The 25,578-nt window shown below is 44.0% G+C and overlaps 1 protein-coding gene across 1 annotated transcript in view; it reads right to left on the minus strand.

Annotated features, from left to right (window-relative positions):
- Nucleotides 1-25,578, minus strand: part of SLC7A14 (solute carrier family 7 member 14) — a 107,078-nt gene that overhangs the window by 14,135 nt on the left and 67,365 nt on the right. The window contains exons 3-7 of the mRNA XM_043875431.1: nucleotides 20,043-20,279; nucleotides 18,298-18,515; nucleotides 7,962-8,108; nucleotides 5,573-5,781; nucleotides 1,461-2,338 (exon numbers count right to left, since the gene is read on the minus strand). Coding sequence (XP_043731366.1) covers nucleotides 1,461-2,338; nucleotides 5,573-5,781; nucleotides 7,962-8,108; nucleotides 18,298-18,515; nucleotides 20,043-20,279 — 1,689 coding nt within the window. The remainder of the gene's footprint in view (nucleotides 1-1,460; nucleotides 2,339-5,572; nucleotides 5,782-7,961; nucleotides 8,109-18,297; nucleotides 18,516-20,042; nucleotides 20,280-25,578) is intronic.

Raw genomic sequence — 25,578 nt, forward strand, 5'->3', positions numbered from 1 at the left:
TGGTACAAGGTGCTTACAGGAAGGTGCAGGATGGCCTTCAGAGGTGAGGAATCATCTGGGAGATATATGCTCTTGCCTTTGATTACTGTGTTTCCCCCCCACTTCCCTCTGTCTAAAACTTATCTTGTCGTCCAGTTCAAATTCTGCCTCCTTAAAGTCCTTCCCAACTATTCTGACTGAAAGTTTCCTTTTTCTTATCTGAAGAGTGCTTTATAATCACAGATAAGTATTTATTAAGCATGAACAACAGTATGGTTTGGGAACAGAGGTCACCACATTGAACACCCATATTCCTCATCTCAAGGAGTGGTTGGGCTACAACTCCACAAGTCTTTTTGTTGCCTTGCCCAGGCTGGTTGATTCACACATATTTATTTTGCCTCCCTTATTCTTTACTTTTCTATTCCTCAAAGCACCTAAGGACACTCCTTAGCTAAGTATTTGTTGCCAGAGACCCCAGGGTTACCAAATTATATAGGAAATATAAAAATAATAAATAAGGAACCTTAAAATAAGCATTCACTTAAACATCTCTCTTAAGTTATCATGAGCACCTACCCCAGCCATTTCATCAGTAATGGTCAAATATGTTAAACATGTAATGTAAATATAATATAAACTGATTCCAAAGGAAAATTAGAAATCTTGGGGAAGATACAGGATTGTCTGAAGGCAGTGAAAGTGAGTTTAGAGAGAGCAATGGTAATTCACTTAAAGTTGTGGATGTTGAGAACCTGACAGAGTCTTATCAGTTATCAAAAGAAGAAGAGAAAATCAACAAGGATGATGACATGATAGGTATTTTCCAAGAAAATGATTGGAATATCAGTGGATGAGGAGAGATCTTGGGAAAAAATAAAATGCTCAAATATTTTGTGAAAGTTGAGAAAAAGTGAGGATTATTAAATGGTGCCAGGATGTAATTTTGTCAAAAAATTATGCCAAGAATGCATACTTAATTCATATTTTGCTTGTTTAAAAATATGGCATGATTACTATTTTAATTCTGTCCAACATAAGATAAATAAAATTCTTCATAATTATTAGTTTTTAAGAATGCCAATCAACCTTTCCCACCCTCAATTTATGTTATTTTTGTCCTTTTTAAAAAATGTGGATTCATTTTAAAATGTGGATCCACTTAAAATGAAATAAGTATCACTTTCTATGATACTAATTATCCACAAGAAGAATATCCAGTAATAGCATTCAGTGAAGTGATGGATTGATCAGTATCATTCTTCAGAACGAACAACCAAGATCATAACAGAAAGGGCACACGTGGCTTTTTTTTTTTCCACACATGGCTTTTTTGACTCTAAAAAAAAAGCAAGGATCCACAGAACCAGCCAGAATTCTCTTGGCAAGGGGATGCCTAGTTGGGCTAGGAGGTAATTTTGGGATAAGCCTGGTCAAGGCCTTAGAAGGGAACTCTCAAGGCTCCAGAGGAAGTTGCTTACCGACAAAGCACCAGACTGCAAACCGGATCCACGTGATGGTGGAGAGCTTTAGCATGAGATAGATGTTCACCAGCATGGCAAAGGCAGGCACGAAGGGGAGGCAGGGAGCCATGTAGGGCAGCTTCTTGGGGTTCTCTGGCTGCTGCAGGATTACAAACACCAGGGCGCTGATCAGCAGCACCATCAGAACAACTAGAAGGATGGCCCACCAGCTCTGCTCTGAGATGTAGTCAGAACCAAAGATGATGAATGAGCAGAAGACGAACATGAGGATGAAGAGCAGGAGCACACAGATGGTCACCGTGTGCCCTGTAGCGGCTGTGGGCCGGTCCATCTTGCCCGGAAGGCCCAGCTGGATCCTCATGGTGTAGTAACGGGGCCCAATCAGCTTCTTCAACTTGATGAGATAAATGTTTTCAGATTCATCAGCTTCTATGCCTGTGGTCATGTCCACAGTGCCGTAGTTTGGGTGGTTGACGTTGTAGGTCGACTTGTCTGATTTCCCTATGAGCATCTCATTGTCTCCCAAGGATGGCAGGTTCTTGGCCCCACATGTGTTGGTGGCTGGGCCGGAGAACTCTTCCCCTTCACTCACGGGAGAGCAGCCTTCCTTCTCACAGTCAGCCAGAACACCCTCCTTCTTCTTCGTGTGCTCCTCAGACAGGAATTTGACAAAGCCGTCAATGTCACTCTCGGGCTGGTATCGAAGGAGCAAGACACAGACGGAGACTAAGGTGTAGGCAAGGAGGGTGCCGATGGACATCATCTCAATCAGGTCTCTCAAGCTGACTAGCAGGGAGAGAAGAGCTGCCAGGAACCCCGAAACGATGCAGGCCACCACGGGGGTCTCTGTGTAGGAGCTCACGTGAGCCAGGAATCTGGAGGAGGGGCAAGCAGAGGGTTAGTGGTGATGGATTCAACATGGTTTAACACCTCCTGGTCCTGCTCCTCCAGTTTACTTCTGGATTCACTGCTTTAAATACTGTTGCTGTTCCTACTCCAGGATCTCGTTTCTGAAATATAATTTAAACAGAATCTATTTTAATTCCTTGGGTATGAGGCAAACTGCTCTATTAAAGTGCCTACTTCATTATGTCATGTGGTGGGTTGATGGAATCTAGGAGGTTCTCAGGAATCTAAATTGAAGCCCAGACTTTGCTATGAACAGGAGACAGTTGAAGTCACATACCTGCCTGGTGGCCCTCTCCACCTGTGTTATCCAAAGTATGGTCCATGGATCAGCAGTGTTAGCAATACCTTGGAACTTGTTCGAAATATGTATTTTCAGGTTTTACCTACTATGTCAAGACTCTCTGGGAGTGGGGCCCAACAAACTATACACTTTAAAAAACCTCTAGAGGATTCTGATTTATGCCAAATCCTGAGAAGCTTGCTCTCCAATGAAAGTACAGGGATTTGGTTGCAAAATAGCACAGTCATTAAGAACATGTGCTCATGGATGAAAGCTAAATATGGCCAGTCACTCACTGGAGAAGATAGAGAAGACCAACAAGGGTGACTGAATGACAGGTGCTTGTTTGGCAGTTCCTTAGACTTAGATAGGCTCCCACCTTCCACCTTCCTGTCCTCCTGGCCCTCATTCTTGCTGCTCTTCCAGTCCTCCCTTATTTCCGTGATTCACACAAGCCTATAAACTGCTCAGCAGAGAAGGCAATGGCACCCCACTCCAGTACTCTTGCCTGGAAAAGCCCATGGACAGAGGAGCCTGGTAGGCTGCAGTCCATGGGGTCGTGAAGCGTCAGACACGACTGAGCGACTTCACTTTCACTTTTCACTTTCATGCATTGGAGAAGGAAATGGCAGCCCACTCCAGTGTTCTTGCCTGGAGAATCCCAGGGGTGGTGGAGCCTGGTGGGCTGCCGTCTATGGGGTCGCACAGAGTCAGACACGACTGAAGCGACTTAGCAGCAGCAGCAGCAGCAGCATAAACTGCTCAGAGCCCTGGCATCTCTCGGTTTTCTTTGACAGCAGAAAGACCTTGTGGATGTGTGAAGTTGTCACATCTCCACCACGATCAGCCTCCAGCTCCCCCAAGGTCTCAGCTCTGACCTCAGAGGGTATGCACAGGAACTGTTGCAGAAGGTGACAGCTGATGGCAGAGGAAAAGTCTCTGAGCTGGGTCCCTCTGAACTCCTGAGACCTTCTTGGCAATTTGCTCCTTGTTTGGTGCACTTGAAGAATGCTTTACCTGCAGGTTCCTCACACAGGAGGCATGAGGCACCAAGAGATGGGGCCACATCCCCTGTGTACCATGGGCAGATAGGCTACTTTCTGGCCAGATTAGGGGACTGGAAGTGTCAGTGTCTTGACGTGGTTAAAAATCTGGTCATTTGGGTCAAACAGTCCTGGGTTCAAATCCTGACCCACCCCACCCAGCACCTGGGAGATTTGGGGCAAGTTTTTGTTTTTTTTAACTCTCTGAGTATTTTCATCTAGTACACTATTCTGTACTAGATGAAAAACATCTATTTCTGCTTTATTGACTATGCCAAAGCCTTTGACTGTGTGGATCACAATAAACTGTGGAAAATTCTGAAAAAGATGGGAATACCAGACCACCTGACCTGCCTCTTGAGAAACTTATATGCAGGTCAGGAAGCAACAGTTAGAACTGGACATGGAACAACAGACCGGTTCCAAATAGGAAAAGGAGTACGTCAAGGCTGTATATTGTCACCCTGTTTATTTAATTTCTATGCAGAGTACATCATGAGAAACGCTGGGCTGGAAGAAGCATAAGCTGGAATCAAGATTGCTGGGAGAAATATCAATTACCTCAGATATGCAGATGACACCACCCTTATGGCAGAAAGGGAAGAGGAACTAAAAAGCCTCTTGATGAAAGTGAAAGAGGAGAGTAAAAAGTTGGCTTAAAGCTCAACATTCAGAAAACTAAGATCATGGCATCAGGTCCCATCACTTCATGGGAAATAGATGGGGAAACAGTGGAAACAGTGTCAGACTTTATTTTTCTGGGCTCCAAAATCACGGCAGATGGTGACTGCAGCCATCAAATTAAAAGACACTTACTCCTTGGAAGGAAAGTTACGACCAACCTAGATAGCATATTAAAAAGCAGAGACATTACTTTGCCAACAAAGGTCTGTCTGGTCAAGGCTATGGTTTTTCCAGTCATCATGTATGGATGTGAGAGTTGGACTATAAAGAAAGCTGAGCACAAAAGAATTGATGCTTTTGAACTGTGGTGTTGGAGAAGACTCTTGAGAGTCCCTTGGACTGCAAGGAGATCCAACCAGTCCATCCTAAAGGAGATCAGTCCTGGGTGTTCATTGGAAGGACTGATGCTGAAGCTGAAACTCCAGTACTTTGGCCACCTCATGTGAAGAGTTGACTCACTGGAAAAGACCCTGATGCTGGGAGGGATTGGGGGCAGGAGGAGAAGGGGATGATAGAGGATGAGATGGCTGGATGGCATCACCGACTTAATGGGCATGAGTTTGAGTAAACTCTGGGAGTTTGTGATGGACAGGGAGGCCTGATGTGCTGCAATTCATGGGGTCGCAAAGAGTCAGACATGACTGAGTGATTGAACTGAACTGAACTGAACTGAACTTACACTGTTCTGTTAAATAGAGTTATTGTGATGGCTAAATGGGATACCGTATACCTGGGATACACAGACGTTCAATAAATGGTGGTAGTCATTGCTAGTATTACTAGGTTCTGCTCAAAGGGTCTTATCCTCTCTTTGATTGTAACTTTGAACTTTCTTCAATGTCAGAGGAGCAGGTGTCAGGGCTCAATGTGAGGGCAAGCCTAAGATGCCCCTGGGATGGGTCCTTCCTTCTGGAGGCCACCCATGTAGCATTTTGGCACTCACCATCTTTACGAAGGAACAGACAGTGTCACATAAAAGGGGAGGGGCAGTTGGGGGAACATATCAGTTTGTTGCTAGATTGAGGGACCCAGAGTCAAACTGAGGGGCTGTTTTAGGACCTAAATTATTTTCACTCAAACTCTTTGCCAAGATATATGACAAGTTCCATGGTCCATATGACAGGGAAGATGGGTGACAGTCTCCCTGGACAGGCATGGAAGAGTAAAATAAATGCCACGAGCATAGCCCTTACCTGAAGAGGAGCCCATCGCCGGCCATGGCATAGATAACCCTCGGCATTGGGAAGAGGGAGCCCAGCAAGCTGACCGTCAGTCCTGCAACCGACCCGATGGCCACGACGAACTTTGCGGCATAGAACCCACGAGCCACAAACATCTCCATGAGTGGGGACTCCGTGTCAATGGCGTCATATGGCACCATCAGAGTTAGGATCATGCTCACCTGTTAAAACGAGATGAAACGTGGTTGGAGGTAGAGGGATCAGTCTGACGCATGGATGGGTGTCCTGTAGCAGAGGAAAGAGGCCTGGTCCTGCATGGAAGCCTGCATCTGCCACTTTCTGGTGTGTGCCTTTACTTTGCCTCTGGAGCTCTTGGTCTCAGAATTTCCTCCCCACATGTGAATTCAGTGGACTGGACCAGGTCATTTCTACTGTCTCTCTGTGGTCCTTTCATATCTGAGGAATAAGTCTGCTGGTATTTCAGCTCCTGAAAGCGGAGCTACATGGATAGTTCAGTGAAGAGCAGGTGTTATCCGATGGCAGGGGCTGTAGCCAGAGGCCCTGTGCCCTCATGGACAAGACTCATTTTTTTTGTACTTTCCAGGCCCTACAGGGTCTTAACTGTCCGACTTCTTACCCCAAAGACCAGAGATCAAAACTCAAAAGATAAATGTGTAGGGGATCCATAGCTGATTAACTGATGGGACTCATATTTCCATTTCCTCTCTGTAGCTCAGTCCCAGGAACCAGGCAGGCCAAGAAATAAATGATGGCATCAGAACGGAGTCCAGTTCTGCTGTGAGCTAGAAGACCATTATGGCTTTGCTTAACCAGGACCTATTTCTCCTCACATGTCATAGATCTGCCATGACATTCCTCCCTTCATAATTGGCCCCAGGCCATGGAGACGCCGGTCATAAGGCCAGGAGACCCCTGGGCTGTGAAGGCCAATCTTGGCATCGTTGAGGGAGTCCAGAGCCTGAAGAGGAGAGGGTGGTTCATTTCTAGATCACTTTTTCGCCTGTGTCTCAGGAGCCGAGATCCCCCAGTGTAACAGAGTGGCCACTGGGGAGGCTGGCGAGATGTGTGACCACAGCCCAGCAGTGTGGCTCTTCTGGTGGTAGAGTGGGCCTGGTGACCAACACAAGACCAAACAACTCCTGAGGTGTGGTTAGGCCCCACACATTCTAAAAGGGAACCTGTCCCAGTAACACCATCACTTGCAATATCCTCTTTGAGGATGTGGTGGGGTAGACTGGAGGAGAGTGGGGTGGATTCTTACAGCAGTTCTTGCTGAGTCTCCCGCCCATGTTTGATTAGGGCAAAATGTGGTAGACTTACTCTGTAGTCTATAAAGCACTATCCTAAGGAAGGAACTGTGGTTTAACTTTATTGTGTGTGCTACAAGGGTTGACTCCTGGAGGAGGGGAAGTATGGGGTGGTACAGGAGGGGGAATACACAGCAGAGTGTCTCTGTTGCTCCCCCTGCTGCCCCTCCCCCACACTGTTTCTGAACATTCTGTCTGCAGGGATAATCAGGGCTGGAGAAGATAAGTTGCATGTGTGTGCATAAGCTCTGTGCTCAGTCGTGTCTGACTCTTTGTGACCCCATGGACTGTAGCCCTCCAGGCTCCTCTCTCTGTGGGATTTTCCCTGCAAGAATACTGGAGTGGGTTGACGTGCCCTTTTTCAGGGAATCTTCCCCATCCAGGGATCCAACCCATGTCTCCTGCGTTGGCAGGTGGGTTCTTTACCACTAATGCTGCCTGAGAAGCCGTGTGCATAGGGGAAATGATAATTGACCTGTCCATGAATAGAAACATTTTGGTGGGCAGACCATATCCAGTGCTGCTCTCGTGTTTCCCGTTGGCTTCCAGGACAATCCTGTTTTCTCCTTGCCCCCTCTGGGGGAGCCTTGCCTCTTTGCTGCTGGGAAGCTCCCAGAAGACAGAAGAGCATTGAGGAGGGTGCACAGAGGCCCATAATGCCTCTGCTTGCTTGCACACCCACCCGTTACTGCCAGCCTATGATCTGAACTCTTTGGACGGCAGCCCACTCTCTGCACGCTCCCCCCACCATCCCCACTCCCTGCACCGGATGCCGGGATGCTGAGAGCCGTGCATAGGGCGGAGCAGGGATGTGAGCCACAGCCCAAGTGAGGGCCTGGGGCTTCTCCTGTGTCCAGCTTGGAACCTTGATTTTCTCTCTGTCATCAGTGGGTGGGGTGAGCTTGAGCCCGTGTTAAAAGAGGAAGCAACATGAACATATGCGTACAAACACCACAAATGCACAAGTGAAGGATTACTTCCTGACAGAAGGAAACCCAGTCCCAGAGCCACATTTTAAGGTCAAATATGAAAAGTCCATGTGGAAGGTGCCATAATAAGCTTTTGTTACTTACGGATACATATGCTGTCAGGCAGATGACCAGGGAGGCGGTGATAGCATAAGGGATGGATGTGTTGGGATTCTTGGCTTCCTCTCCAGTGGTGGCGATGATGTCAAAGCCAATGAAAGCATAGAAACATGTGGCTGCTCCTTGCAGCACCTGTAGAGATGAAGACATTTGAAATACTTAGAGTGTAAGTGGATCACCAGTGCCTGACACGTGGTCCCCTTAATTGCCCGATGGTCAGCAGACATTACTGAGTGGTAGAGGGGGTAACATGGTGGAACTTGTGCTAAAGGCTTGAGTTCTGACTTCTACTAGCTGTGTGACACTGGGAAATTTCTTCATGTATAAAATGAAGATAAGAAGAATTATGCCCAAATAAAAATTAGGTTCATTCAACACATTGAAATCATTTTTGGGAGTAAGTGAGCTTATAAGTAAATCAGTAAGTTGGCTAACCCTATGTCTTGGGGGGAACTCATTAATTTCTTTGTGCTTTATTTTCATTTAGTGGTTCTCAACCATAACCAGGGGCTGTGTGACAACCCCTAGGAAATGTTTGAAAATGTGGGGAGGTACTTGTGACTGATACAGGGACACGGAGTGGGCACTTGTGTCATTTAGTAGGGGTCTCAGATGCAGTTGCACAAATTCTCCTGCTCAAATTACTACTAGTGACCCTGGTAGATCATTTTCAGGATATCTTCCACATGTTAAACGATACAAAGGATTTTTAGATTTTTCAGGTAGACTCTTGTCTTCCATGGAAAGAAAGGAAGGGTCAATTTTGGGGGTTTGAGCAGCCTGGTTGGGCTACATGGCCGGGGAAGGGATGAAGAGTGAGGCAGAGTGAAGCTGGGGAGGTGGTATCCAGTGACATCTGCTGGATGTCTGTCTGATAGGAGCCTATGTGATTCCAAAGATGGTTGTAATTTGATGGGTCAAGATGTCAGTGAAAATCCTCCATTGAGGAGCATGTAACTTTCTTCCAAAGGATTTTTCAAAGTTTAAATTCTGTTTTCCCACCTTAGCATTCTCCTTACCAGCTGAAAGTAAGAAATGCTTGGGGATATCCTTTTAGGGGAAGATGAAAGAGATGTTTCTGGATTTTCTGTGTATGGGGTAAAGGCATTTGATACCGTGCAAACTCTAGCTAGGAGTCCAGGAGTGTGGCTCATTGTAGACTGGGCCACTTTTTCCTTTTCGTCCATATTTGGTTTGTAAAGGATGAAATTCTAAAAATGTGCCAAGCAGATACCTGTCCCTAAATTTCCACTCTTACCTTTCTGACTGACTTCTCAGTAAGTAAAAGGCATAATACTAAGAACTAGAACCTACAAAGTACATCACAAAATGGAAGATCATCTCAAACTTTCAAAAGCAACATTTGCTCATCTGTAAAATGAGTTAGTCTCTTCTCTAGTCTCTTCCATTGCCTCTAATGCTTCAGTTCTCTAATTGGGGGCTCTTATTCTGGGGTCCATGCAATTCAGGAGAGTCTGAGAATTTTGATGAGAAAAATAAATCTTTATTTTCCTTACCCTTCTATTGAATGTTATCATTTCTTTTCATTATGAGTATAGATGACACACTAACAGGATTGTGATATTTGTCACCAATCAGATATTTTCCCAATCATATTAGTTGTTGCAGAGATCTTGAAATACCATTTGTGCTCATTGCTACTTGCAATTTATGTTAGTTATTAAGCATACATATTAATATTTAAAGCACTAATAAAGAAGCCCATGGTTATATCACAATTTAAAAATATTTTTGTAACTGTATTTCAATTTACAGTTGACCCTTGAACAACGTGGGGGTTAGGGATGCTGACCCCAGCACAGCAGAAAATTCGAGTATAACTTATACTGGCCCTCTGTATCCATGGTTCCTCGTGTACTTGATCCCTCCATGTCTGTGGTCCATGTCCAGAGAGTGAGCTAACCACTCACTGACGTAGTACTATAGTATTTACTTTTGGAAAAAAAAAGGTGTAACAGCCTGATTCAGACTGCTATTGTTGATAGGTTAACTGTAATTGGTTTCTTTCAAACTTCTAATTAGGTTATTCATTTATAAACACAGTTTATATACAATATAAATACAATCCCAAAGGAGCTTCATCTCCTTCACCAGACTGCCAAGGAGTCTACTGCACACACAAGAATCTAAGAACTCCTGATCTATTCTAGTAGAAAGAACTTCCATACAAGCAGTTGTCACCAGGGGGCTTCTGTCTGGGAGAGGAGATAACTCCCACTTTCACTCCAGCAGAGTCCTGCATTTCAGGGCGTGGAAAGTGTCTTTTGCCTCCAGACAAGGAGATCAAAGAGATCTTACCTCATGGTACATGGGGGTTCAAACCTGTGAACCCCAGGTTTGGAAATGTACTTGTTTTCACTTGTCTAAAAAATGTTTCTGGTGTTCAAGGACGGATGGATGCTGGAATTTCAGGCTCACCAAGCTGCCCCAATCCAGGAAGGCCTAGCTTTAAGACAGCTTCCAGAAAAACAGGTCCTGCTTTCTCTTCCTTTAACATCTTTCTTTCCATACACATGCACACACACACACACACACACACACCCCTCTTATAAATCATACAGTGACATTTTATGACAATCAGTCTAATGATGCAATCAATCCCAATTAGGACGTCCCAGGGCTACACTGCCATACCCACTTGGAGTGATCAGTGCTGGATGGTCTTAGATACTGGAAGAGCTCCCTGCTGAGGATAGGAGGGTGGGAAGGTCCTAAGTAAGAATTCAGGGCCAAGCTACCCTGGAAAAAGGTAAAAGAGACACGTGTACCGCAATGTTCATCACAGCACTGTTTACAATAGCTAGGACATGGAAGCAACCTAGATGTCCGTCGGCAGATGAATGGATGAGAAAGCTGTGGTACATATACACAATAGAATATTACCCAGCTATTAAAAAGAATGCATTTGAATCAATTCTAATGAGGTGGATGAAACTGGAGCCTATTATACAGAGTGAAGTAAGTCAGAAAAACACCAATACAGTATACTAACGCATATATATGGAATTTAGAAAGATGGTAATGATGACCCTATATGCGAGACAACAAAAGAGACACAGATGTAAAGAACAGACTTTTGGACTCTGTGGGAGAAGGCGAGGAAGGGATGATTTGAGAGACTAGCATTGAAACATGTATATTACCATATATGAAAAAGATCGCCAGTCCAGGTTTGATGCATGAGACAGGGCGCTCAGGGCTGGTGCACTGGGATGACCCTGAGGGATGGGATGGCTGGGGGAGGTGGGAGGGGGGTTCAGGATGGGGGACACATGTACACCCATGGCTGATTCATGTGAATGTATGGCAAAAACCACTACAATATTGTAAAGTAATTAGCCTCCAATTAAAATAAATAAATTAATTTACCAAAAAAAAAAAAAGGGGGAGAGGTCTAAACCATCCCATAAGAAGATTAACTGAGGACAAAGGGAGGGCTAACTGAACAGAAGGCTCAGTGGAAGATACCTCCAAGGTACAGGTATCTTGGAGCAACACCTTCCAGTTTTGAAGTATGAATCATATAGTTGTTGGAGGAGAGGTGCACTGTAGGCTCCAGGGGGAATCTCAGAGCCATGTGTATGGGTGGGATAGGACTTGGTTAGGAGTGCAGATTCTATAGCCTGTCAGACCTTGCTTGGTTCTGCCAAGAACTAGCTTGGTGACATAGAACAAGTTCCTAACCCCATGGGGCTTCATTTTCTTAATCACTTAAATGGAAAGAAAAATAGTATTTAGCTCATTGGATTGTTACAAGTATTAAATGAGATAGTCCACCACAGTTGTAGAATATATGCTCAGTTACTCAGTCATGTCCAACTTTCTGTGTGGCCCCATGGAGTGTAGCCCGCCAGGCTCCTCTGTCCATGAGATTCTCCAGGCAAGAATACTGGAGTGGGTTGCCATTTCCTTCTCCAGGGGATCTTCCCAACCCAGGGATCAAACCCCAGTCTTTTGTATTTCCTGCTTTGGCAGGCAGATTCTTTACCACACCTGGGTAGGTGCTTAATAAATATTGCTCTTATCAGTAGTATTTTTATTACTATTGTAAGTTTTTCTAGAACAGATGAAACCAAGGACACAAATAAATTTCCCCTCTTCTTCCTCCTTATTTTTCTTTTAGAACTTGATTCATATTTTTTTCTCTGTATTTATTTATTTATTCCCATTTATTTTTATTAGTTGGAGGCTAATTACTTTACAATATTGTAGTGGGTTTTATTTATTTATTTATTTTTTATTTTTCATTTATTTTTATTAGTTGGAGGACAACCATTTCACAACATTGCAGTGGGTTTTGCCATACATTGACATGGATCAGCCATGGATTTACATGTGTTCCCCATCCCGACCCCCCGGTGATATGGATACAGTCATATGCAAAAAGTACTCTGAGCATGACCTCCTGGGGTTAGGGGCCTAGAGGACACTGCAAGACCAGAAATGCTACCTTGATTGTGATAACAAATTGATTGAGATTAGCAAATACCTACATTATTACAAAGCAGAGACATCATTTTACCAGCAAAGGTCCATATAGTCAAAGCTATGGTTTTTCCAGTAGTCATGTATGGATGTGAGAGTTGGACTATAAAGAAAGTTGAGCACTGAAGAATTGATGCTTTTGAACTGTGGTGTTGGAGATGACTCTTGAGAGTCGCTTTGGACAGCAAGGAGATCAAACCAGTCAATCCTAAGGGAAAGCAGTCCTGAATATTCATTGGAAGGACTGATGCTAAAGCTGAAGCTCCAATACTTTGGCCACCTGATGTGAAGAACTGACTCATTGGAAAAGACCCTGATGCTGGGAAAGAGTGAAGGCAGGAGATGAACAGAGGATGAAATGGTTGGATGGCATCACCAACTTGATGGACATGAGTTTGAGCAAGCTCTGGGAGTTGGTATGGATAGGGAAGCCTGGTGTGCTGCAGTCCATGGGGTCACTGAGTCGGACACAACTGAGGAACTGAACTGAACTGAATATTATTTGTAAAACACAGATGCTCAATTCAGTTCAGTTCAGTCGCTCAGCCATGTCCGACTCTTTGCGACCCCATGAATCACAGCACGCCAGGCCTCCCTGTCCATCACCAACAGATGCTACTGTTTCCCAAATGAGTGAAAGCATGCATGGCAATTACTGATAATGATTAGATACCAGAAAGTTAACTATGGGAACTAGGTTAGCTGGGAAGAGAGAGAATAAGTTTGCAAAGAGAATGTCTGTTAGCCCCAATTTGCATATGTAGAACTAGAAAGCAGTTATGATTGAAGAAAGACTCAACAGATCAAAAGTAGGCCATCTGGAGGTTCTACTGTGATGGGAAGTCCATGAAATTTAACTCAGATGGTTAAAATGGAATGATTTCGATGAAGGGACTCTAGGGGTCGAGGCTGAGAGGAAGTGAGGAAGAAATACCCGGGCCTGTTCTCTTCTCTGCTTCTGATCTCCTGATTGATATCTCCCATTGGCTAAACCTAACAGGAAGCCACCAGCTGGGGGTCTTCTGGAGCACAGAACGGAGCAGGAGGAGTAGAGAGGCGATCTGGGAGAGTGTGGGCAAATGGAAAACCAGCACACCTGCTAGGATCAAACAGACTCTGGCCTAACAAGATATAGATTAAATAAACAGATTATTTAAGAGAAGATAATATAGTTAACAAATAGGGTCACCTTTTTACATGAATTAATTTGAATGAGGTTTTTTTTTTGACCTTCAAGCAAATAATCCCTGGTCGGTAAATACAAAAAAGCCATGAAATGAAACTCTATGGGTGTGTCTCTACCCCAAAACCACTAAAACTGCTTTCTACTTCACTCTACCCAGATTTCAGATCGAGCCTCTGGTATTTACAATCAGGATACACTTCCATGCTTGAAAGAATGTGTTTGGTACCCAGGGGTGGGCATCTGTGAATTAAATGAGTGGGTGAAGCATGTGTGTGTGTCTGTATACATGTTTCTGCCTTCATCAGGACTTTATCCTAACCTTCCTTTAACGTCTTACATAAGTAAAAACCAGTATTGACTTTTCAATTTGATGATGTCACTGGAAATTATTTTCCAAGGTCAACTTGGTAAAGCTGCTCAGCCAGATGATGCAGGCCAGTCTTTCCCTCCCCAGAGCTTTGTGGGGCCGCAGCACCGGCCTTAGTTGCTGGAGGACTGTTGCTTAATTAGTTGACAAAAGAATGTCATTGCCGGCCTGCTACTCAACTTCAGGGATCCCTAAAAGCTGGGATCCCTGTGCCTTGCTGATATTTGAGAGGCGTTAGGCTCTCCCTATTCTACTTTAGATATGCCCACGAGATAATTAGGCACCTTTGTGTAATTCACTCTCAAAGTAACAAGACAAAACTCCAACTTCAGCAGCATTTCCTACCACCCTCTTGCTCCAGATCTGTTAGTAGCCTGTCCACGGCGACAGTGGAATGTGCTAATAGGTTCCAGCAAGTGGCTTCAAATGTGGAGACACGGAAAACAGCTTTTCCTCTTTTTGGAGACTGTCAGCATTCCCCACAAATACTTGCTCTGAACCATTTTCCTGGGAGCTATTTGTGCTGGTAGAATGTTTTATTTGGTTAAAGAGAAACCATAAGATAGCATCGAGAACAAATAACATACAGTGAATACGCAGCAACAATGTTCAGGGGCTGAGGAATTGCAGATGGAAGTGGGGGTTCAGCTGAGGGCCAGCAGTTACTTGATATAGGGAAAAAATGTTTGTTGTTCTTAAGCTCTTCAAGACCAAAGAAGCATTTGACCCAGAACCCGTAAGTGAGTAAACCATTCCTTATGCTATTTTCTTTGGAAGGAAGTGTTTGGAACAGGGAAAGACTAGGCTTCTGAGGCGTCCATGGCCAGAGGATGGATTGCTCATTAACCCTTTAGAAGTCCTTGAGAGTTGTGTTTTAAGTCACGTAACAGTATCCGTTTAAACCATTCCCTCCACAATGGTGTCCTCCATCCCGTCTTACCTATAGGGATTGAAGAAGAAAGTGGGATGGTACTCTGAACTTGTCAGTCCCCTTGTCAGAGGTGGGCTTCCTTTGTGGCTCAGATGGTAAAGAATCTGCCTACAATGCAGGAGACCCAGGTTCAATCCCTGGGTCGGGAAGATCCCCTGGAGAAGGAAATGGCAACCCACTCTAGTATTCTTGCCTGGAAAATTCCATGGACAGAGGAGCCTGGCAGGCTACAGTCCATGGGGTTGCCAAGAGCTGGATATGCCTGAGTGACTAATAAATTTCATCAGTTTTTTTTTTTTTTTTGGTCAGGGGTGGGGGTCGGATTTTCCCTAAGGAGTGTGGAAGTTCATGCAGTTGGCAAGTAGGCAACTTGATTTTGCTGACAGTTGTTAGAGAAGGGAGTAGGGAGTGTGTTTATTCACTTGGTGGATGACATGCTCATGAGAAGGTGTCAGATCTCAAAAAATACCATGTATATTCAGAGTGGCTTTGCTGGACTGGAAAAGTGACCTAAAACCAAAGTCAAGAAAGAACAGGTCCAGGCAGTGGGCTGGGGAGGAGATGTACGATGCAGAAATCCAAGGCCAGGCAGAGAGGATGAGTCATCATCATCTTCACGCTGGGCTGTCCTCTGTGCTCAGATGATGTTTTTAGGCACAGCCACGAGGACACATATTTGAATTTCCTGCAGGGAAAGAGGACTCACAGCAAAAAACCCAAAATCCAAGTCAGGCTTTTTTGGTGACCAACGACCAGCCTACTCCAGGTAGTAGGTTTGGGTTGGAGTGAGGTCAGTGGCCAGAGGTGCAAAAAAAGACAGATGGTCCCATGCGTGAGGTCCTGGGGGCAGTGGAGTGAATCAGGACTTTGGCTCCTCCAGGACTGGAGTTGAATTTCACTCTATTATGGTCTAGACCTGTGATCTTAACTTTGCTTGCGCTCAGTTGCTCAGTAAGGTCTGACTCTTTGTGACCCCACAGACTGTAGCCTGCCAGGTTCTTCTGTCCATGGGATTCTCCAGACAAGGATACTGGAGTGGGTTATATGCCCCTCTCCAGGGGATCTTCCTGATCCAGGGATTGAGTCTGAGTCTCTTATGTCTCCTGCATTGGCAGGAAGGTTCTTTACCACTAACACCACCTGGGAAGCCCCAGGCTTAACTATCATCTTAATGCTCCTCCCAGCTCCAAGACTCCCAGTCTTTGTGAAGCTTAAAGGAAGTATTAAGAAGACTCAGAAGGCAGGAATCATACACAAGGTACTCAATGTAGTGGCAGGGGCTTTGGAGCCAAACACCTGGGTGGGGATTTCAGTCCTGACACTGACTAGCTAAGTGACTTCCAGCAAGTTACCCAGCTTCTCTGAGCCTTGAGTTCTCCATCTGTAAGTTGGGGATAACAGCACCTGCTTCAAAGTTTTGTTATAAGAGTGAGATAATATTCATAGAGCACGTGCTGGGCACCCAGAAGGTAGTGGGTAAATTCTAGCTCCTTCCTCCATCATGATCATTGTTACTAATTATACAATGTGGACTTAAAAATGTCTAAGGTTTTATTACTTTTTTGCAAATATTTGGTGCAATTGGTTTTACCACCTGATAGATGAGAAAAATGGAAAGCATAGAAGTTAATTGTTGGCCAAAGCCTTACAGTAAGTCCATGACCCAGTAATTTCTTACATTGTTAAGAAAATGGTGAGAACATCTTCATGTGCTATGATGAAAATGCAGTTGAGTTCTGGGAAAACATTCTTTCTTTGTCACTATTATCATTTGTTGTTTTCTTATATGATAGGAAGGGAACAATTTGTATCATAAGAAAATATAGACTTGGGGATCCAGAATGGGGTCAACAGTGTTTTTTTGTCTCTTCTGGTTTTAACCAGTTTGAGGATTTATTCACCTCAAGTGGGAGGGATGAAATCTGTGGCTCTGCAGAATTCTTACTGATAAGCAGAAGACTAGAAACCTTGGCTTAAATTGTTTCCTTGCTTATTTCTCTTCATTGAACAGCGTGGCATGGTTTAGAATACACAGAAGTTATTTTGAGTGCTCTCCAAGAGAGATTTCTGGTCCCTGGAAAGCCAGCGTAAGCAAAGACTACAAAAAGAAATCTGGTGGAATCCTGGCCTTCTGTCACTGATGCTGGGCAGGCTTGTCTTCTGGCCTCGGTTTCTTTATCTGTTAAGGGAGAGGGTGGGACCAGGGGGCCTCTAAGATCCCTTCTAGCTCGAACGTCTCTGCTTTATGTTCTACAGTTTGAAAAAAAGAAGAATGGGAGAGTGAATTTTACCAGTAAATCCATAAAGGTGGCATTTTTAGTCATATAGAGGAAGAATTCAGGTGTGACTTGGAACGAGCACTTGTCAGTATAAAGAATTTGCCACTCAGACCTTTCCACCTTTCTTTAGCATAAACCACACCATCAGATCACTGGGATGAGATCTGAAGATGTCCTTTTGGTCCAGCTCACTCTTTTGTCAATCCCCCAGACCACACCAGTAGGCTTCTCTGCTCTCAGACCCCAGCAGGACTCTCCACCTTGGATCAAACATTGAGTTTAGATTTGAGAACTGTTCCTTTCTTAGTTCCATACCGAAGCAATGCTCGTCCCTTCCTTGCCTGCCCACTGTTCGGGCCTCTTTTACTGCTTGTCTATTTACCAACTGTCTGAACTGAATAGTCCTATAGAGAGATTCTATAGGACTGAGCTGTTCATGTGCAGGCTTTGGAATCAGACAGTCCTGTCTTTGGCTCCTAACTTGGGCACTTATGCTATGTGCTTAGTATCTAGTCATTTGACCTCTCTGAGTGTTGAGTTTTTTCATCTGTAAGACTAGAATGTAAATATCCTCCTTGCAAGGTTATTGAGTGAATGTTAGTCTTTCAGTCATGTCTGACTCTGTGACCCCATGGACTGATGCCAGGCTCCTCTGTCTATGGAATTCTTCAGGAAAGAATACTGGAGTGGGTAACCATTTCCTTCTCCAGGGAATCTTCCCGACCCAGGGATAGAATCCCAGTCTCCTGCACTGCAGGAAGATTAAATGAGATATATGCAGAATTAGGCATATTGCAAGTGACCAAAATTTCAAATCTATTACTGTTTTCCATATAATATAGGAGCTCAAGAAATGTTCGTGAAACAGCTAAATAAAAAAGAACCATTTCTTCAGAACATTCTGATGAAATTCAGATAAAAGGTGATGAAGAGAGTGCCATGAAGGTTATGGGACAAGCAACATTTCCTTTAACTCATGTCTCAAACTGGTCATAGGGTAGTAGGCAGAGAGTGCAGCAGGTACACCCACAGGGATTTAGGAATGAACTTACCCCTGACCAGCCATAGGGCAAGAATTGGCCCTCAGCCCAGTATTTCCCATTGATGAAGAAGAAGCCTGCAATCATGATGAACACCCACACGGCCAGGTTCAGCACATTGAGTACGTTGTTGAAGCCCACAGAATTCTTCACCCCCAGTGCGACGATGATGGTGACGATAATTGCGATCACCAGAGCCAGAAGGTCAGGGTATGATTGCTCTCCCTTCCCTAGAGGAATAAGACGTGAATTAAAAACATTGTCCAGGCCCACCCAGTGTATCTGCACTCAGCTTAGAGGAGGTTGTGGAGGGAGAAGGGACTGTGTGTGTGTGGTCCACACGTGTCTAGATGCAAATAGGAAGGTTTTGGTATATAGGTGAGATGACCTGATATCCTGGACCAAAAATTGGGATCCATAATATGACAACTACAGCAGTTCCTCTGGAGCCATGGCATGGAACATCCGAAGTCAGGACTATCCAAGGACATTCAAATGTATACACGGATCTAACATGTTATTTGAACGATTTTATCTTCATTGTTGTTTACTTTATAGCCCATAAATATTCCATTTCATTCCAGCAATCTCTTTATTAGCAAATTTAAAAATGTGTGTCTTTGACAATTATTGGAAGAAGGGTGTTCTGTCCATTTGTGTGACTGCAAAGAAGATGGCTGGGGGACTCTCCCCGCCTCTTTGTTCTTGTCTGTTGGCCAGTGGACTCCTGCCCTCTATAGAGGGAAAGTGGCACTGCTTCGCAGTCAGGCTCCTGGATTTCAGCTCAACTCTGACCTGGAACCAGCCGTGTGGCCGTGGGCAAATGTCTCCTTTCTCTGAACCTCATCTGTAAAGTGAAAATTTTGGGCTACCTGATTTTGGAGGACCCTTTCAGACCTAAAATTCTATGAAATCAGTATTCTGAGAAGATGTTGTCTTCATATTTTTAAAATTTTCTCATGGTATCTTGGTTCTCAGCATTTTGGTCAGCTCTTCTGAGACAGGGGCGCCAATGACTTGCATGCAGCCACTGAATTAGTCCCTGGATGTTTTGGGGCAAGACTTCCGAAGTCTCCTCCACTACAGTTTAGCTTCCCTTGATTGTGAAGGGATAGTCCGATATCAGAATGGAAGGTGGGGCTCAGACCTGAAGTCTCAAGGTATTTGTTACATGAGCTGGTTATTTAGTATTCACTCATTTTGTTATACCCATTCATTTTGTTTCTTTTAAATAGATTCTCTTATTTAAAAATTAACGCATGCTGATTTAGGATAAATTTTTAAAAATCTCCTAAAGAACCCATCAGAGAAGTTCCTCATAGTTCTTTTTCCAAATTACTCATATTTTTATACAGTTATTAATGTGATGCATATACAATTTGTGTCCTTTGTCTTACAGCATTGCATTAAAAACATTCCACACTCTTACAACAGCCTTCCTGGTCATCCTTTTAATTGCTAGCTATGTCATACACTGCCATAGTTTCCTTCATCAGTTGCTCCAATGTAGAATACTTAAACAGTTTCTAATTTTTTTGTTATTATAAATAAGGTGGTGATGAACATTTTTTCATATAAAAATTTTATGGAAATTAAAATAGTTTTGTTAGGACAGATTCATTCATCCATTACTTGGCAAAAAAAAAAGACATATTAAGGCCCTTGGTACTTTTTGCCAAATTGCATCCTGGAAGAGGAGCCCCTTTATTTGGCTCAGTGAGTTTGCACGTTGGAGTTAGAGGCTGTGGCAGTCTCACCCAGGCCGTTGAGGGTTCCCACGCTGTCCACCATCCAGCGGCTGATGGTGTGGTTGGCCAGTGAGTCAAACATGCTGCTCAGGGCGCTGGCGCCGGCCGCGGTGCCAATCAGGTACTCCAGGATCAGGTTCCAGCCGATGAAAAATGCCACAAACTCCCCGACAGTGACGTAGCTGTAGGTGTAGGCTGACCCTGTGGTCTTGGGGACGCGGACTCCAAACTCTGCATAGCAGACGCCTGCATGGGACACACACATGAAAGACGGATTTCAGGAGATGAGCTAACCTTTTGGTGGCTAACCATCTGGGATAGATAAATCCTGGACATCTCTGGGGTCTTAGAACAAATACGCAAAGTTTTATGTAAACGAATCAATTCAAAGCCAGTTCTGATGTCTTCCAACTTTACTTCTGAAAAAAGTCTAAACCTGAATGCCACACCTAATTCTAAAGAACAATTAGAAACTGATCTTCTTTATTAGAAAAACTCCCATTTATTGTATGTGTCTCTGTTGTTGTTCCTTAGGTGTCAGATATCCTGAGTGAACTTGGGTCTAATTCATTATGACCACACAGCTGATGTCACCAAGGTTAGATTATGTTAGCATTCTTCTCTTTTCATTTTTATTTGTTACAAAATGTGTTCCTCATTTAAGGGTGATACCTGGAGCAATCTTTGAAAATCCTGTACTATATGGGATGGGGGGTTAATTAAAAATGCAAATATAAATAAATGACTAGTTATTAACTAGGAAATTTGCACATGCAAAAGATAATCTAATGAACACTTTTAGACTGTCTCCTATGTGCTTGGCAAGATGCCAAATGCTGGGAATAGAAAAAAAGACAAGTGAGGCAGGGCCTTGCCTTCAGGAGCTATGCCAGGGAATCCCCACACTTTGTAGGCTGTATGAGCTCAACAATGCAAAGACACACAGGAACACAGAGAGCAGAATTGAAACGTGTGCATCAGCTGGTTTTGAGGTGTGTGGAGGAATTAATTGGACTCAGAAGTGGACTGTGAGGCAAAGGCATGGTCTGGAGAGACTGTATGAAGTTTTGCGTGGAAGGGGATGTGCACTGGGGGACTGGGAGGAGACGAGGCTGGAGAGGCAGGCAGAAGCCACATGTTTTCCAAAGTGGGTCTGGTGCGACACTCAACCAGAGTCATCTATTACACTTGATCTTAGCCAGAAGGCCAAGAAGCGATCAGAGTCCTCTATTGAGTTGTGATTTCAGGAGACGGAGACCAGGAATATGCATTTTAATAAGCTTGCCATTTATATTTGAGAAACACTGGTATATTGCCTCATTTTGTTTGTTTTACAGAATTAGAAATTAAATTAGAAAGAGGCTGGGAGTATATCAAACTTCTGGAAGTTGGGAGAATATTCTACATTGTACTAGAAACTCTAGATTTGGGGCCAATGGGTGGGGTACAAAGTGGGAGGACAGCCATGCGACACTTTGGAGGAGACACACCAGGAATGGGAGATAGAGGGAGAGGGGAACGCAAAGTAAACGTTACTTTCAGTCCCAATTTTGTTCAGGGCCAGTCCTGCGGTTCTCATCACAAATCAGGGAAAAATCGTTCATTCTTTTGTGACTGAAGAGAGCAAGTTTCTTCTCCTTTGGAAGAGAGTAAAATCAGTGCAAGGATGCAAAAGCAGAGATGTTAGAAGCAGCCACACAATGCATGACTACATGTGATGCACTCTCCCTTCCCTCCCCTCCGTGGCGGCAGGGTGGGCGCCTCCATAGGGAAGGAGCCCTGGACAGCCGGGTTGCCCTCTTTGTCTCAACTCTGCCTCGAACCTGTGCACCCCTTTACGTGTTTCCTTCCTTGTAAGGTAAAGGAATTAGGCCAGGATGCTCTCTTTAGGATCTTCCTACTCTTCCCACCTAGGATTCTATTGTTATATGGAATTTTGCTACAAAATATATTAAGCATCGTTTCCTTTCACATTAGTTACTATACTGTTCTGTATTATGGAGATGCTCTCAAGGCCAGCAAAGCTGTTCGTCCCTACCTTGAATGGCCTAGGCTGTTATTATTTTGAGTTTCTATATCAGCCCCCTTCCCTCCACTTTGTAAAATAGATTTCCATCTCCTTGGAGGTCAGACTGTCAGTCATTTCTTCTTGTTACTATTGTGGGGCTTACCTGGAGCAGTCTGACCTCCTCCTTTTCTAAATTGCTGCTTCTAACACCTGATGTTAAAATTGTTAGAGTGAGTCTAAAATTAAGAGGAAGTGGTCTCGGAAGGAAAGCCTGAGGAACTCTAGGAGGAAAGTATAGAATGTGAGGACCTGATGATATTTTCTTGGTTGCTAGGGGAACTGGTATAACTTACGTGTTCTCATCTCCTGAAGGGAGTTGAGTTTGCACGTTGAGTAGGTGTCTCTTTAACTGCAGTGTAAGGAATTGGGAGGGAAATGATTTAGTCTCTTTAGCGCAGGATGCACAGCTTTACCCAGTAATTCTTATACTCTGTGAGCTTCTTGTCTTCATCCTTCTTCACCACCTGATAATGTACAAGGCTTATAAATAGGATTTTTTCCAAGTGACACTTTTGAAATGGGCATCAGTTTGATTACAGATTTAACTTGGAGAGCCAATATTGTGCAGTTTGGGCAATCAAACATTTTTTTCCTTAATATTTGATCTGCCAAATTAAGTTAGAAAAACACTCAAGTCACTGGCCAAGGGTGATTAGCAAAGAGCCAAATCTTCCTTAGGTCTTGTGAAGGGACCTGCCCGTCCCTTGCTCTCCCGGGTCAGAGGAATGGGCCCTGTGTGGTGCGCGGTGTAGGAGCATATGGAATCTTAGTTACGTATTTCCCCCAAACATGCTTGGATCTTGATGACTGGGGTTTGGGGAGAACAGTGGGAAAATCAATTAGCCACTAATCACGTGGGATAGTTTCTGCTCCCAGAAATCATTCTTTGGGACACACTTTCATTTTGAACATGTTGTAAAGTATTTTATTTTTGAAACCTTCTGATTTATTTGCATGCAGGAATCCAAGCTTTTAGTGGGCGCTAAGGGCTTCACTGCAGCCATGAAATTAAAAGATGCTTACTCCTTGGAAGTAAGGAGTAACCAACCTAGATAGCATATTTAAAAGCAGAGACATTACTTTGCCAACAAAGGTCCGTCTGGTCAAGGCTATGGTTTTTCCAGTGGTCATGTATGGAAGTGAGAGTTGGACTATAAAGAAAGCTGAGTGCCGAAAAATTAATGCTTTTGAACTGTGGTGTTGGAGAAGACTCTTGAGAGTCCCTTGGACTGCAAGGAGATCCAACCAGTCCATCCTAAAGGAGATCAGTCCTGGGTGTTCATTGGAACGACTGATGTTGAAGCTGAAACTCCAATTCTTTGGCCACCTGATGCGAAGAGTTGACTCATTGGAAAAGACCCTGATGCTGGGAGGGATTGGGGGCGGGAGGAGAAGGGGATGACAGAGGATAAGATGGTTGGATGGCATCACCGACTCGATGGACATGGGTTTGAGTAAACTCTGGGAGTTGGTGATGGACAGGGAGGCCTGATGTGCTGCAATTCATGGGGTCGCAAAGGGTCGGACACGACTGAGTGACTGAACTGAACTGAACTGACTGAAGGGCTTCACTGGTGGCTCAGTGGTAAAGAACCCACCTGCCAATGCAAGAGACGTGGATTCTATCCCTGGGTCAGGAAGATCCCCTGGAGGAGGGCATGGAAACCCACTCTAATATTCTTGCCTGGGGAATTCCATGGACAGAAGAGTCTGGTGGGCTACAGTCCATAGGGTCGCATAGTCAGACATGACTGAGCACACATTTTATATAGAATGTATCCAGGGAAACTCAGTGATGAGGAGTGAATGATTTCAACTCCAGTATCCTGGAAAAAAGAACTGGAAAATGTTGTCAATATTTCTACTACCCGCTCCCCCAGCTATCTCATGTGTAAGAGACACATTCAAGGGTGTCTTTCTAATTTCAATAAGAAATAAAAACCATGGAAAAGGATGCCATTAAAAAAATTTTTTTTATCCTAGATTAGGTGGTCACTGAGTATTCAAAAGCAAGTTACTTATCTCACGTGGGTAAAACTAGAAGGCCAGTTAGAGGAGCTTCATGCTCCCTTCTAGTGCTGTCGTTCTTTGGTTTTACACCTAGAATCAACTCTTAATCATTTGTGTTAATGGGGAAAGCCCTGTAGGAAATACTGCAAGCCAGTAGTCTTGCAAGGTTGTACTGCCTCCTAGGGGGAGTTTTGGTATTCTGTGAGGGCATCTATGGTTCACATGATTATTGTGGGCCCTCCTGGCATTAAATGGGCAAAAGGCTGGGCTGTTAGACATTTTGTAGTGTGTGGGACTGTCCCACAGGATGATGCATTGTTCTCTTGAAAGTGAAAGTGAAGTCACTCAGTTGTGTCCAACTCTTTGTGACCCCATGACACGAGGCTCTTCTGTCCATGGAATTTTCTAGGCAAGAGTACTGGAGTGGGTTGCCATTTCCTTCTCCAGGGAATCTTCCCGACCCAGGGATCGAACCCAGATCTCCTGCATTGTAGACAGACGCTTTACCGTCTGAGCCTGATTCCAAAGGTCCCAGTGGACATTCATGTAAGACACAACATGTTTGTAATTTCTGAGCTTGACTCTATCTTCATTGCACAAAGAATTTTTTGTTTGCATGGTTTTACATTATTCAGGGATGTAACAATTGGGTAAATTAAGGGACAGTTGTAATTTGGTTTGTTTGAAATTTACCAGGAATTGGTTGTCACTTGGGAAAGCCACATCAGCAGCAGCTCAAGACTCATGGTCTTTGAGTGCCGAATGGCACACATATGTGAGTGTGCATTTGTAGCAGCTGCATTCACAGTGGTTATGCCCCAGCATTCATATGCTGAAATATTATTTTTATGAAAAATTACTTTTCTTTCCTTTGTCTTCCATACAGAGGTGATTTTTTTTTTAAAAGTTAGAGCGTAGGAAGGTAACATTATCACTAGTTTGCATTGCAGAATAGTAGAAAAAGAATTGCAGAATATTTATCATCTAAAATTGATTTGGTGAACCAAGATGCACACTCACTATTCTAAATGAGAGATAAGTTTATAAATAATCTCTACTCAATTTAGCAACTCATTTCAAAAATTTATTGCCCCAGAGTTACCCTCCTACATATTTGCCTTATGCTGTTATCAAAGTGACTTTGCATTCCTTGGCTATTTATCAAGTGGTTGGAGAGGGAGAGGCATATTGATTCCAAAAGTATAACCGTGTAGCAGGGAAAATCAATATGAGTACAATGTCAGGGTGCAGATGGCCATCGAGTGAGTGTGTGCTGCAGACATGATGGACGTGTTCCCTTTAGAGCTGTTCAGAGAGGCAAGTCCTTGAGCAATACAGTGGCTTCATTTCAGCGGGACTAAAGAGAACAGGAGTGATTTATTCCTCATATCCTGCAACTCTGATACCCTTTTTGGTTATCTGCCTTTTAAGTATATTGTAAACATTCATTGTTGTCATTTAGTTGCT

Source organism: Cervus elaphus, chromosome 19 (assembly GCF_910594005.1).
Source record: "Cervus elaphus chromosome 19, mCerEla1.1, whole genome shotgun sequence".
Taxonomy (NCBI): domain Eukaryota; kingdom Metazoa; phylum Chordata; class Mammalia; order Artiodactyla; family Cervidae; genus Cervus; species Cervus elaphus.